The sequence below is a fragment of the Macrobrachium rosenbergii genome, chromosome 26 (genome assembly GCF_040412425.1).
Source record: "Macrobrachium rosenbergii isolate ZJJX-2024 chromosome 26, ASM4041242v1, whole genome shotgun sequence".
Classification (NCBI taxonomy): domain Eukaryota; kingdom Metazoa; phylum Arthropoda; class Malacostraca; order Decapoda; family Palaemonidae; genus Macrobrachium; species Macrobrachium rosenbergii.
In genome coordinates, this window is record NC_089766.1 from 49939623 (window position 1) to 49953161 (window position 13539).

Here is a 13539-nt window from a genome sequence, read left to right on the forward strand (position 1 = left end):
AGTGGCAATAACATAAGCAAAATACAGAGAAATTCGGAGGTGTCAGTGCTGAATAAGAAAGAGAAAGAGGTAAAAAGGGTTGGAATGGAGAGAAATATAGACATACAACAAAAATGTACTTAAAATGGTGGCATATGTAAAACAACAAATCAGTGTTTTGTGTGTACATGACAAGTTACAATTCTCACTATTGAAATAGTATTACACTTAACGTTCCTACAGTCAGTTCTGACTTAACATATATTCCTTGACAAATGATCTCTCTCTCTCTCTCTCTCTCTCTCACACATCTAGTATCGTTGGCGTTTCCTATTTCATGCCGTACATTTTCTTTGAAGGACGAGACTTCTGGTGTTTAAGATCCTTGGTGTTTCTTGATTCTTTGCTTACCTCACAGTTGCTTCAGCTACGAGGAACAGTCAAACTGCAGGAGTCCGGTGGACAACGTATAACCATCATCACTCGTAGTTTGAACATTCGGGCGTGTTTTGCGTAAGAATAGTTTGTGTTGGTAAGTCATAGATAGTTTTGAAGGCTTGTTTATTTTCAGTGTGGACTGGAATCATTCGGCTTGAGTTGTATAGGCATTTGTTTTTTACTTCTTCGAATTTTAAAGTAGTATTTTGAAAGATTTTTTATACATATTTTTAAACTGTCTTCAAGCATTTGTTTAAAGTTCTTATAGCATCAGCTTAATTTTAAACTTGTGTAGTTCTCATAACTTACTCCTTATCAGTTTGTTCGAATGCCCGGTTTTTCTGGTAAGTTCTCTCCAAACTTTCATGCATTATCAGAAATTGACCTAAAAGCTTATATTAATTTTTATTCATTAGACATTTATCGATTTTTCAGGATTCCATCTTGGAGATTTCCTATCCGCAGCCTGGGCCAACTCCTCGTGACTAATTGGTAATTATTTTTGCCTCTGAACTGTCAGGTGAGTTATAGCTTACAGTTTCGACGCTCTGATTAGTTCCTCGCATGTTAAATCCTCCCCCGTCAGGGGCGGCGCCCCTGGTGGGGGAGGATACCTTCCGAAAGCTTACGATAGACCGAGGTCTATCGTAGGCTGGGAGGGGCATGCGCTCAAACAGAACCTAGACCTAGTTTTAGGGTTTACAAGTCATATTCATGAGCATTAATTTAGCTTTGATTAGTAACTATTTTTCTTTTATATAACCTTTACGGATGAGACTAATACTTAAAAGGTGGTAAAATCGTAAGGTACGTGACTACATATTTTATTAGTCTAATTCTGACGCTCTAAATCTCTTCCAGGTCCGGTGGTTTAAGAATAAATTGGGCGCACGGCAGTCGGCCATAATTCTAAAGCCTTTTGTAACCACTCTCAAGATGCCGTTTTGAGTACCAGTTTGGATATTCAGCTATTTATCCCTCGTCCATTGCGATGGAGATTGAAGCCAACTTAGAATTAGCCTTATTAGGTATACCAACGGTGTAAGCTGATGCTCCACTTTTGAAAAGATAAAAGCCCAGCATATATTTTAGCAGCAAATAAATTTCAATAAAGAATACTTGTTAATATTATTCCTTACTGTACCCAGGGTTAGTAAGTTACTCAGGGATATTAGTATTCAGTTCGATTTTCTTCAGTTTGGGCAAGGTTTGGTCCCAACAATGTAAGAGCTCTGAAGTTTTTTATATGAAAATCCTAATTCAATGACAGTGAAAATCCCTTATTATAAACTTTACCTACATTAAATTAAAAATTGTCTGGATACGAAACTACGAAAAACTTATTGCTGGAACTTTTGTTGTCTATGGAAAGTATTGATGTTACGGAGACATGAATCGTTGCTGGGGGACTCTATGGGGCGAGTCTATAGAACTAGTCCGTATTTTTGTATTACATAGGTGGAAATTTAAGGATGAGTCTATAGAAAGAGTTTTTTGTATCACGTAGGTGGAAATTTAAGGTAATGGGAATTTTTGTGGTAGCCATATTGGAACTTGGAGTTTAGTTTAGTCTTAAAAGCACTGGAGCCATTGCTAAAGTGGTTTGCAGCGTCCCTATCGCTCCTTCCTGGCTCCACCCACTTTTTATCATTTACTGGACACTCCATTCCCGCTTCCTTCATTTCATCTTACTGTCCAACCACCCGAACTACTCGTCTCGCTGTCTTAACCACTGAACGGCTGAAAGTGCCTCGGAGCTTGGCTTTCTGGCCATGTCAAGAAGCAAACGAAGAATTGAAAGTTTTCGGCAAATTTCATTCTAAATTTCTAGGTAAATAATTTGGAAGCCCAGTGACGTAAGGAGACTACCACATATAATAGTTGTAAGGCTAAATTTTCATCAAATTCGGACATAGTTTTAAATTTGTAACCATCCCAAACAACATTATCGCTACATTAGGCAATTATACTACATTGTAATACAGTATATTCGCTCAAGTGAACATAAACTTGTATATGCAGATATATAAAAGTTATATAAGTGAAATAGCTCATTCCAGTCTTTGAACTTAATATCGTGATGTGGCTCATCAGAATTTCACTTCAACCTGACCATTCTTTTCGCGTGCTAGTGCTTTTCCCAGTTCGTAAAGTTTGCTCACATTACAATTTATATGCTGCTCAATACTTTGGTTAATACAGCTTTTCATCTGAAGCGTTTTCCCAGTCGAAGTGGACTCGATTGACAATTTATATGCTGCGCAATACTTTTGTTTTTACGGATTTCCATATGATGTGGATGATGACTTCATGTAGGCCTAGCTATCTCCCTGCGGTTTGCCCAGGAGCAAGAGCCCGCCATGGCACAAGGCCAGCTTAAGCCAGAGCTACTCCCCCCCCCACAAGTAGGAGGGTAGTGCTGTCAATGTACCTCACCGGGTGCACTGCAGGCATTACTTGAGGTTCTCTGCAGCGTCCCTTTGCCCCCTAGCTGCAACCCCTTTCATTCCTTTTACTGTACCTCTGTTCTTATCTTGCTGTCCAGCCTCTCCTAACAGTTGTTTCATAGCGCAACTGCGAGTTTTTCCTCTTATTACACCTTTCAAACCTCTCTCAATGTCCCTTTCAGTGCTGAATGACCTCATAAGGCCCAGCGCCTGGTCTCTGGCCTAAATTCTATATTCCATTCCAGAGCTACCTCTGAAGAGCAGAGCATTCATGCCGTGTTGTTAGAAGTCTGAGATTGGGTAGGAAATGAATGTGTAAACTTAATGGGTAACAATATGCGCAGTGAGAATTTTTATTTTTTCGACATGGCTGGTATTTGAAATCTGAAGTGGTTTTGGCTGTTTCTGAAAGTGAAATATGGACTGGCGACGGATTAACTGTTTGTGTGGTAAATCAAATTAGTGGCTATTATTTGTTTCTGGTGATAGAAATTTATTTCTCGCTATAATGTGGTTCGGATTCCACAATAAGCTGTAGGCCCCGTTGCTAGGTAATCAGTTGGTTCTTAGCCACGTAATAATAAATCTAATCCTTTGGGCCAGCCCTAGGAGAGCTGTTAATCAGCTCCTCAGTGATCTGGTTAAACTAGGTTATACTTAACTTAGTGGCTATTATTGGTAGATTGATATCGTTTCAAACGGGTATTGGTGATCGAACATAATGTCTTATATTAGGATGTTGGACGTAAGCAAGGCTCACACTTTACTAACTTCAGTGTTGCCCCGCAGTTGGGTAGTGCTGTCAGTGCACCTCATGCGGCGTACTGTAGGCATTTCTGAAGGTTCTTGCGGCGTCCCTTTGGCCCCTAGCTGCAACCTCTTTTCATTACTTTTACTGTACCTTCGTTCTTATTATCATTCTTCCATCTCGCTATCCACCCCCTCTTAACAAATATTCCACAGTGCAACTGCGAGGTTTTTCCTCCTGTTACACCTTTCAAACTTTTACTGTCAATCTCCGTTTCAGCGCGGAATGACCTCATAGGTCCCAGTGTTTGGCCTTTGGCCTAAATTCTATACTCAATTCAATTTAAAATCAAAGTTATAATTTAGAACAAAATCACCCTTTTGGTGCTTTAGCCGAAGACTCCAGCAGGTTTCTTCCGCCTGGAAGGTCGACGCGAGCAATTTGAGAATTGGCTTAAGGGCCCAACAACCTGATTTAGGTTTACTTTCTGTAAGTTTATAGGTATAGTTCCCTGCTTTACTTTGTTTCCCGAGTTGTCTATCGTAATCGATTTTGGTGATCAAGTCCACAGCAGGTGGAGGAAAGCTGAAAGCTTTGTACAAACACACACACACATATATATATACAGTATATATATATATATATATATATATATATATAGCCTATATATATATATATATATATATATATATATATATATATATATATATATATATATATATATATATATATATATATATATATATATATATATATATTTAATACACTGTCATTCCGGACTTCACCTGACTTTTATGAGAAGTAAGACACAGTACTTTTTATATTTCATATATATATATATATATATATATATATATATATATATATATATATATATATAATAAAAGGATATATAATTTTGCCGTTTTATAGGCTCCTTTTATTAGATATATATATATATATAATATAAATATATGTAAATATATATATATATATATATATATATATATATATATATATATATATATATATATGTGTAAATATATATGTGTTTGTAATATACATACACACACACATATATATTATATATATATATATATATACAATTATAAAATCATCACACGCCTTACCCGCGAGAGAGAGAATTATATAAAGCTTTATGAGGTTTAGCTACGCGAAGAAGTCACGATTTGTGTCTTCCTTTCCGCTCCAAATACCGACTATTACGGCGCGCCCAAGAGCTCTACAAATATCCTTTCTCAGAAAACCTCTGATCATAATTATACTGGCATTCCGCTTAATAAACTGAAAATGCCGTCGTTTTTATGTACACCAGATCTTCGTGTTCAGTTACTTCTTGCTCATTCTCTACTTGTTGGGAAAATCACGCTCTGAACGTTAGCGTAAGCAGGGGCGGGTGGAAAATCTCCTTGAGTAACGGGTGGCATTCCCGAAGGGTGGAGGACCACTCAGTAAGCGTAACATGACCTGACAACGATATCAGTAGAGAACAAGGCATCAGCGGGAGAGCATCATATTCATCAGGGGTACAATTTCTGTAGACGGGACTCGCCTGCCAAATCAGTGATTATTTTTTCATTCTTAGCTGATTCAGAAGTTGTGATTATCCTTCTTGATTGGCAGAACGGATCCACTGTGAATACCCAAGTCATTTGGAGCGTCAGTGAAAATTCATAAGACAATTTTAAAGTGATGAAAGGCTTTATCATTTAATGAGGTGGAGAATTTACAAATGAGCTGGATTCTAACTTGTGCTCGGTAATTAAGAACGGAATTTTCATGCACATTCTGATAAAAATTTCCCAGACACTTGGTCTGCATATGAACACAATGCACGGAGTTTTAGCAGTGTTTTTAATCATGGCTCTATGCATAGTTACTGCAAATGAAGAGCCACAAGACCAAGAGGCCCACTCAGAGTTAGAACATTCAGATGAGCCAAATTTAAACGTGTCATTGGAGGCCCAAAGCAGCCAAGAATTATCCCCAGTGGGTAATCTTACAGGCATGTCAGATTTTCTTATCACTGACACAAACGCCAGCATCGGTGACAGCATCCAGAAATCAGCAAACGTCAGCATCGACATGGGCGGTGACAGCATCCAGAAATCAGCACTGAAGGCTGATGTTCCAGAGGCTTCAGGAGCTGAGGAAGTGAATACTCCAGAGGAGGAGCCTAGGTTGAATGTGACAGACCAACAACAATCAGGAAGAGTAACGATCGAAGGCGACAGTATTCGGCACAGTTCGTCAGGGAAAGTATCTCACACGTTCTTTGCAAAGGTCAATACTGGGATTTTTGTAAATTCAGGGGAAAATAGGACCCTTACTCCTTCCTCCCGCCCTAAAGGAACAGAGGTAAACCCAACAGTATTACCAAAGGACGTGAATCAAAATGACACTGAAAAGGTTGAAGAGCCCACAGAAAATGACAAAGTGAAGGCCAAATCAAATGGTACATTAGAACGTTCTGAGCTTTATAACCGTGAACCGGTGCCCATTGATTTCCAGCATCATCACAGAGACATCAGTGGCTGTGCACATCAGTCTTGTGATTTTCCTGTCAGTGGAAGGGAAGGCGATGACACATATATAGAAGATGATGAAGCTGAGCCAAAAATCTCTGTCAGAATGTTAATGGCCCCAACAGATGAGTATTTTTACATGAGTTCTGACACACTGCAGGACTTGTGGCAAAATCACATTAATGCTGACTCTTCCTTACCACTGGACATTATTGAAACCTCTGCAAATGAACTAATTGAATATTACCAACTTCCTCCTGACCCAGATTTCATTGTACCTGTGATGACATCTCCCCCAGCAACGAATGACGAACGTGTCCACCAATATGCAGAAGCACCTGAGCTAATGCCACAGCAGCCTGTTTTTGACACTGCACAGAATAAAGAAGGTTTGCCTGATGAATCACATTACCTCATCAGTTTCCCCACTCAGCAGGTCCTTCCAACAGCTGCACCTGGGACCTATGACCAAGTCCTTCCAAGACCACCAACATATTATGACGCTCCAAGTGTTCTTCAGGGTCTGTACCCAATACCTATTTACACTACCCCAGCATATACTCAGATGACAGGATCTCCCAGCAATGTAATTAGGAACTATATTCAACAGCCACCTGAGTATCGTAATATCCCCTCTAGTTCTGTCGGTGGCCTTCAGTTTCACCCAGGCGTCATCAACCAGACTCTGCTCTCCATGGGCATCAGTAATATTCTAGAAAATGTAAGACCTAGTTTTGTTGTACATAGCCCAACAGATATGCCAACCCTGCAGCTTATAAATGCTGTCACTGGAATGGTACCAGGTCTAATGATGGAACATGGAAGCGGATCATTTTTTCCAGATATCTATGGCAGAGGAACTCATGTTAGATTTCCTAAAGAAGGCTCCCCATTAATGCCTCAGCCAACAACCCCACCTAACGGTGGTGGAGTTATGGAAACACCAAAATGGGAGAGAGATGACTCATTAGTTCACACAGTTACAGATGATAAAGGTGATACGCATGTTATTATTAGAATCAAGAGCCCCTCCACAACCACAACGAAACAGCCTGTAACGGCCATGAATGTACCTGATACCAATGGGTATTCAGAAATCACGTTGGAAGATGGAAAGAAGATCCTTATCCGAGTACAAGATGAAAAAAAGGAAGCCTCTCCTATCCAGCCTCCAGTAACACAGCCTTCTAATCCCCTGCAAGGAACATCTACCCAAAATTACATAAGGAATAATCCAAAACAGAAAATAAGGCCAATGATGCCAAGAGTCACTGTACAGCCTAAAAGAAGAATTCCCTCTCAGTCAAGGCCTGCTGATGATCGATTTAGCTCCACGGGTCTTGCCAGTATTGCAGAAGACACTGATCGGATATTCATCAAGGCAAACCTTGGAAATCTATTGAATAAGGGAGATGTGGGAGGCATATTAAACAAGGGGGTTCAAGGAAGTGGATATGGTATGGGAAATATGGGAAGTACATACAATACAGGATATGGAGGAGCGTCTACTGGAATGGGGATAAGGCAAATACATATGGGATGGGGAATACTGGAAATCCACCTGGGATGCAAAACTATGGAGCTACCTACGGATCTGGGGGAAAAGGGAATATTTTCAATAAAGGAAGCCTGGTCAATTTAGGAGGAAAGTTCAATATAGGAGGATTGGGAAATATTTTTAATGACCTGAAGAAAAATAATCCTTTCTCCAAAGGAAACTTGCAAAACATATTCAACAAATTTAATAAAGGCAGTCCATTTGGTGGTGGAGGTCTTGGCAGTTTGACAGACAAATTCAGTGCAGGGAACCTTTTTGACAAAGGAAGTCTCAATAACATTAAAAATGAGATTACAAACAGTGTCGGTCAAGTCCAGAATAAGTTTCAGAAATTAGTGGGTCCTCTACAGACACAAGTGGACACTTCCTTTGAGTCTGCGGTGGGATTTCTGCAGATGTTCTTCAGTCAGGTTATTCCGGGAGATTACTACGAGAACGTCCTTACGATTCTAGCAATTCTTGCTTTCATTGCTTTTGTTAGCGTGAGGCTGTCTCTCATGTTCAACTCTCTCGGCTCATCGGTTACCTTCAGTCTCTTTGGCAGAGCAGAAGAAGTCTTGAACAGCATCAAGGAAAGTGATCAAGTACAAGTGATGCAGGACCTGGCATCGGATGTCTACAAATCTATTGAACTCTGGGCTCAGGAGAACTTAGAAATGCCTAGTAGTGGAATATCCAACCTCTTCTTCATTGACCAGATAACGAGCCTCTTCGGTTTTGGCAAAAGCTCCAAAGAAACTGTTTCCAGCAACGTTAATGGAAGCAATCTGGTCAAGAAAACGTTGCTTGCTTCTCATAACGATTCACTGCCTGGGGAATCAACAAGACATGACATCCTGAGAGCAGAGATATTCGAAGAACTGGAGGGTGCAGCACGTTTAGGGTCAACTCTAGTGGACCTGACTTGGAGGGCAGGTGGCCGCCATTCGCCGGTTTCAGAGACCTCGTGCCTCCAGCGACCATTGTGTGATCTCAACGCAATCAGCGACCAAGAGGGTGGGCTCAGTAGCCTTCTCGTACCCCTTGCAAGGTAGGGTGTGGACCATTCAAGCTAAACAGCTTTGCTGAAAAGTACCTTAATTTTTTCGAATGACACTCATTTCCATCTATGTCATGGGTATTTGGGTAGAAATTTAAAGTGATCCATGTCAGAGACCTAGGAAAGTAATTTAGAGAATAATTATAAAAAAACTAATAAATTAAATAGAACTACGAAAGTAAACTAATTTACACATAACAACAGGTTGCTAAATCCATCTAAAATAAATGAGGGATCCTCACACCCCTTACATTAGACTAGACTGAAGCCTTTCATATTTAAACCTTAAAAGATCATACATTTTTATTCAGAGATGAAATTCCTGTAAATACTCTCTTTTATTGAAATTTACCTTTCATGTATTTGCTAGAGGGGGCTTCTGTTGCCATCGAAGCACTCATAAATGCATCTACAGCAGTGGAGTCTCTTTTCATAACCAGTCCCTGATTTCAGCACTGGTGTGTCCTGGCTGACTCGCCCGTCTGAGAACGTCTTCGCCCTTCTGGAGACCTTCCGTCCACTGTGGTTGAGCAATACCCTCCGTCAGGGAGAAGGCTGCAGACGTATTCACCCTTGCGAACGCCTCACCTAAACAAGACGACCAATAGCATCATATCCTGAGGTCAAGTTCAACTGGAACATGACTGATTTAACGAGAAGTTTGGCTGATTTCGAAACGGACGCTGAAAGTAGAGATGTCTCTGAATGTCTTGATGGGGGTGGGTACGAAAATGGGTGTCTTTCTTGGTATACTCAATTGGTAAATATTTTTCTCTCGTTGAAGTGTTTAGTATCTCTGCAGGTAACGTTGTGAACAAATATTTGCAATAGGAAGAGTATGGAGTTAATTTATTCCAGTCTCTTGGCACTCTTTTGCAGAAAACATAATTCTTCAGGTTGGAATGTCTAAACTAATTTTCATTAAGATATCAACCTACGATAATGAGTTCAATTTTGAACAAGCTATATCTTATGATAAACTATTTTTACGATTTCTTCCCGGAAGGGTGGGGATTTTTAATCGCTGTTACTGTTTTTAATACAATAAACTGTCCAGACATTTTGTTTTATGCAACATTCCTGTCATAATCTGCATATTGCTTTACACATTTTGTATTGAAAGACATAAATATATATGTGTGCTTATCTCTTCATATTTAATAAAACATCACCCACGGAACCCAGTGTAGGAAGAACAATCTGCCCTTTTTCAGAATAATCTGATTCCCTTCGTACAAAGGGGCATGGGGTAGCACTTTCATCCCAAGGTGCTTGCCGAAAATCAGAGGTCTAACACCTTCAGGAGATACCTTGAGAGGGGAAGGTATGAAGGTGAAAGAAGTACACACAATTATATGGCCATTTAATGTATAAATGAATGCTTGTGCCGTGATGGTAAGTGGTAGCACCATGAAATTGCTGTCCTATAAAATACCAAATGGTTTGGTATTCTACATAACTTCTCGTAAGGCAGAGAGGAGACGGTTAGGAGAGGGTTGTGAACCATTTGGAATGAAGAAATCCCCCCAAAATAGCAGCAATGTTTTAGTTTTCTGTAAAAGAAAACTATCGAGATGGCTATTTGTGTGTCTGACCGCACTTTTTCTGTCCGTCCTCAGATCTTAAAAACTACTGAGGCTAGAGGGCTGCAAATTGGTATGTTGATCGTCCACACTCCAGCCATCAAACATAGCAAATTGCAGCCCTGTAGCCTCAGTATAGTTTTGATTTTATTCAAGGTTCAAGTTAGCCGTGATCGTGCGACTGGCACCGCTATAAGTGCCAACAACACAGACCACCACCGGGCCGTGGCTGAGAGTTTCATGGGCCATGGCTGAGAGTTTCATACAGCATTATACGCTGTACAGAAAACTCGATTGCGCATAAGAAACTTAGGCACACTTTTTACTTGTTTTTGCTAGAAGTCAGCAATTGTCACCCTTTAACCGTACTATACTGGTAAACACAACTGATAGAGTGAAATTCCCCAATAGCACGGGAGTTGTGGAATTTTGGGGTTTTGAATGCCCTGTATGGCACGACATTTAGCAAGACCAAGTGAATGACAGTGTCTTTATGACAGAAACGAAATAGTAAAAAATGCACCGAAGTTTCTTCGGCGCAATCGAGTTTTCTGTACAGCGTAAAATCAAGGCCACCGAAAATACACCTATCTTTCGGTGGTCTCGGTATAATGCTGTATGAGCCGAGGCCCATGAAACTTTAACTACGGGCCGGTGGTGGCATATCTATACCGTTGCCAGACGCATGATTATGGCTAACTTTAACCTTAAATAAAATAAAGACTACTGAGGCTAGAGGGCTGCAATTCGATATGTTTGATGATTGGAGGGTGGACGATCAACGTACCAGTTTGCAGCCCTCTAGCCTCAGTAGTTTTTAAGATCTGAGGGCGGACAGAATAAAGTGCGGATTGGCAGACAAAGCCATCTCAACAATTTTCTTTTACGGAAAACTAAAAAATTAATTAATAGTCAGACTGACTGGATCTGAGGTGGCCTAAAATACGCAAAAGATTTGAAATGTGAAAGATTGTCATACATAAGACTTAACAAGGTAGCAAGAAAGTCGTTCCAGCGAGTCATGGTCCTGAAAGGGATTTATTTGATTGATTTACGGTCACTAAATCTGGCGTCGCAACACGTATGTTATTGTAGCCAATCTTCGAAGGGAAATTTGCAGAGTCAGAAACATGAGAGGAAGAAGTGTGATGTAAAAAACACGTTTGCAGGTGGCACCGTGCTGACTGGGATATTCCCCGTGAGGGGGACGGGTAAAGTCCGTCAGTGCACCTCCCGTGGTACACTGTAGGCATTACTTCAGGGTCTTTGCAGCGTTCCTTCGGCCCCTAGCCGCAGCCTCTTTCATTCCTTTTACTGTACCTCCGTTCATAATCTCTTACTTCCATCTGACTATTCACCCACTCTCTAACAATTGTTTCGAAGCGCAACTGCGAGGTTTTCCTCCTGTTAACCTCTCAAACCTCCTTACTGTCAAAATCCCTTTCAGCGCTGATTGACCTCATAGGTCCCAGCGCTTGGCATTAGGCCTAAATTCCATATTCTATTCTATTCTACTGATTGGGATATTGTAGAGAAGCGGCAGGGAATAGTGAAAGAATATGCAACTTTTCGAAAGATGAGAAAGTTGAAAGAAAATGTAAGCAAAAAAGGTGAAGAGGTTATGGTTGAAAAATAGAATGATTAGCTTAATATATGGATAAATTTATTTAGGAATAAACATAATGGATAATGATAAGACGAGAGAAGAGGCGAATTGGAAGGTTATGTACGAGACATCTGGAAGAAACTCTGAGTGTCTAGAAGCCCTGGTTTGAATGTGGGAAAGGATTGTTGAGCTAATTCTCCTCTATGGTAGTGAAGTGTGGGTGGTGAATGAAAATAAAATAAGAAAATGTGGAAGCATTATAGATGAAATGTTTGTGTGGAGTATGGAAATAGGAAGCATGGAAAATATGAGAAATATATATATATATATATATATATATATATATATATATATATATATATATATATATATATATATATATGTATATATATATTATTATGATTAGCAAGAATTCGCTAGCAAATTACCCCCCTCTCCTTTGTTGTTGTTGGTTGTTCATTTACTGCCAGCCGGCCGATCGATAGACCATCTGTCTATCGACTTAAAAACAAGGTTTAAAAGATTAAAGGCGCTCCCATTTTTGATAAAGATCTTTCCTTCGAGGCAAAAGTAATCTGGCTTGGCGTTTCTCCTACAGGCCAAAACCTCCCCTGCGGGCAGCAGGTGCAATGAGTCAAAGCATCTGTGTTGGGCGCACCCCTGTCCCATAGGAGGGGATAAAGGCAAAAGCCCAAGGTCTCAGGACACACGCGGGCTGGAAGATATGGAGTGAACTTGTGAAGACGTCCTCAACACCTGGCCCCATCGATGCCCTTGCATCCTAACCACGTGGCCCTTCCCAAAGTATACTTCTCCTCGTGCCCTTCAACCGTATTCCTCGAGCCCACACGCCATTGCTTGGAGTTTCGAGGAGTCCCCATCGCCTTGCCCCTTTACGGAAGCCCTTGCATCTCACCACGTGGAAGAAACTCGTCCTCGGAAATCGCAAGTCATCCACGGACCGCCTTCTACACGCCCTCGGAAAATCTGCTAAGGTAAAGTGCCCTGAAGAGCCCCATTTCAGTCACGCTTTTGTCTCGTAATATTTTCTTAAAGAGAAAGCCAGAAATCTCCCTTGTCTAATGTCCGTGCGCCTCTTGCATCGGCAGTATTAATTCTTTATTACTCCTTTGGCACCCTCAGTGCAGCTTCGAATTCATTATTCTTTTGTCTATTTTCATTACTGGCGTATAATGTGCATATCTCTCATTTCAGAGGGATCCTATCGTGGAAGCTTCTCGACTGTGGCTGGGATTCCCCAGTTTCATTCAATCTACTTGAGTTCCTCTTTCCCGTACTAATGTCATTTATGTAAATACACTACTTTAAATGTGCCCACGTGTTTTACGTAATATTTCCTCAGTAACAAGAGCCCTAAGCTCATATGAAATTCTCCTTTGTTTTCCTCTTTTTACGTTTTCCCGTACCCACGAAGTCAGAATCACAAGGCTAAATTAACTTAAATTGTTGCTACCTGTCTCACAGAGCATATTTCAAACTAAAACCACGGAAAACGTAAAAATGGCGACCTGGCCATAGATCTCGTTTTGCAGTTGCAGTTTCCCTAGTGTTGCTTTATTGCATTTGCAACTTGCCAGATCAGCTATTAGCAAAGC

The 13539-nt window shown here is 40.5% G+C and overlaps 1 protein-coding gene and 2 long non-coding RNA genes across 3 annotated transcripts; all 3 read left to right on the forward strand.

The window, feature by feature from the left end:
* Window positions 1-565: 565 nt before the first annotated feature.
* On the forward strand, window positions 566-1533 carry LOC136852764 (uncharacterized). The gene is made up of 2 exons (XR_010857250.1): window positions 566-937; window positions 1279-1533. It is a non-coding gene; the product is annotated as an uncharacterized lncRNA (long non-coding RNA).
* Window positions 1534-5116: 3583 nt separating this feature from the next.
* Window positions 5117-9739, forward strand: LOC136852845 (uncharacterized). Its single transcript, XM_067127749.1, is given in 3 exon segments — window positions 5117-7689; window positions 7692-8725; window positions 9188-9739. Coding segments are annotated over 3 exon segments (3390 nt in total). The 5' UTR covers window positions 5117-5472; the 3' UTR covers window positions 9327-9739.
* Window positions 9740-12511: 2772 nt separating this feature from the next.
* On the forward strand, window positions 12512-13257 carry LOC136853187 (uncharacterized). The gene is made up of 2 exons (XR_010857383.1): window positions 12512-12918; window positions 13139-13257. It is a non-coding gene; the product is annotated as an uncharacterized lncRNA (long non-coding RNA).
* Window positions 13258-13539: the final 282 nt, after the last annotated feature.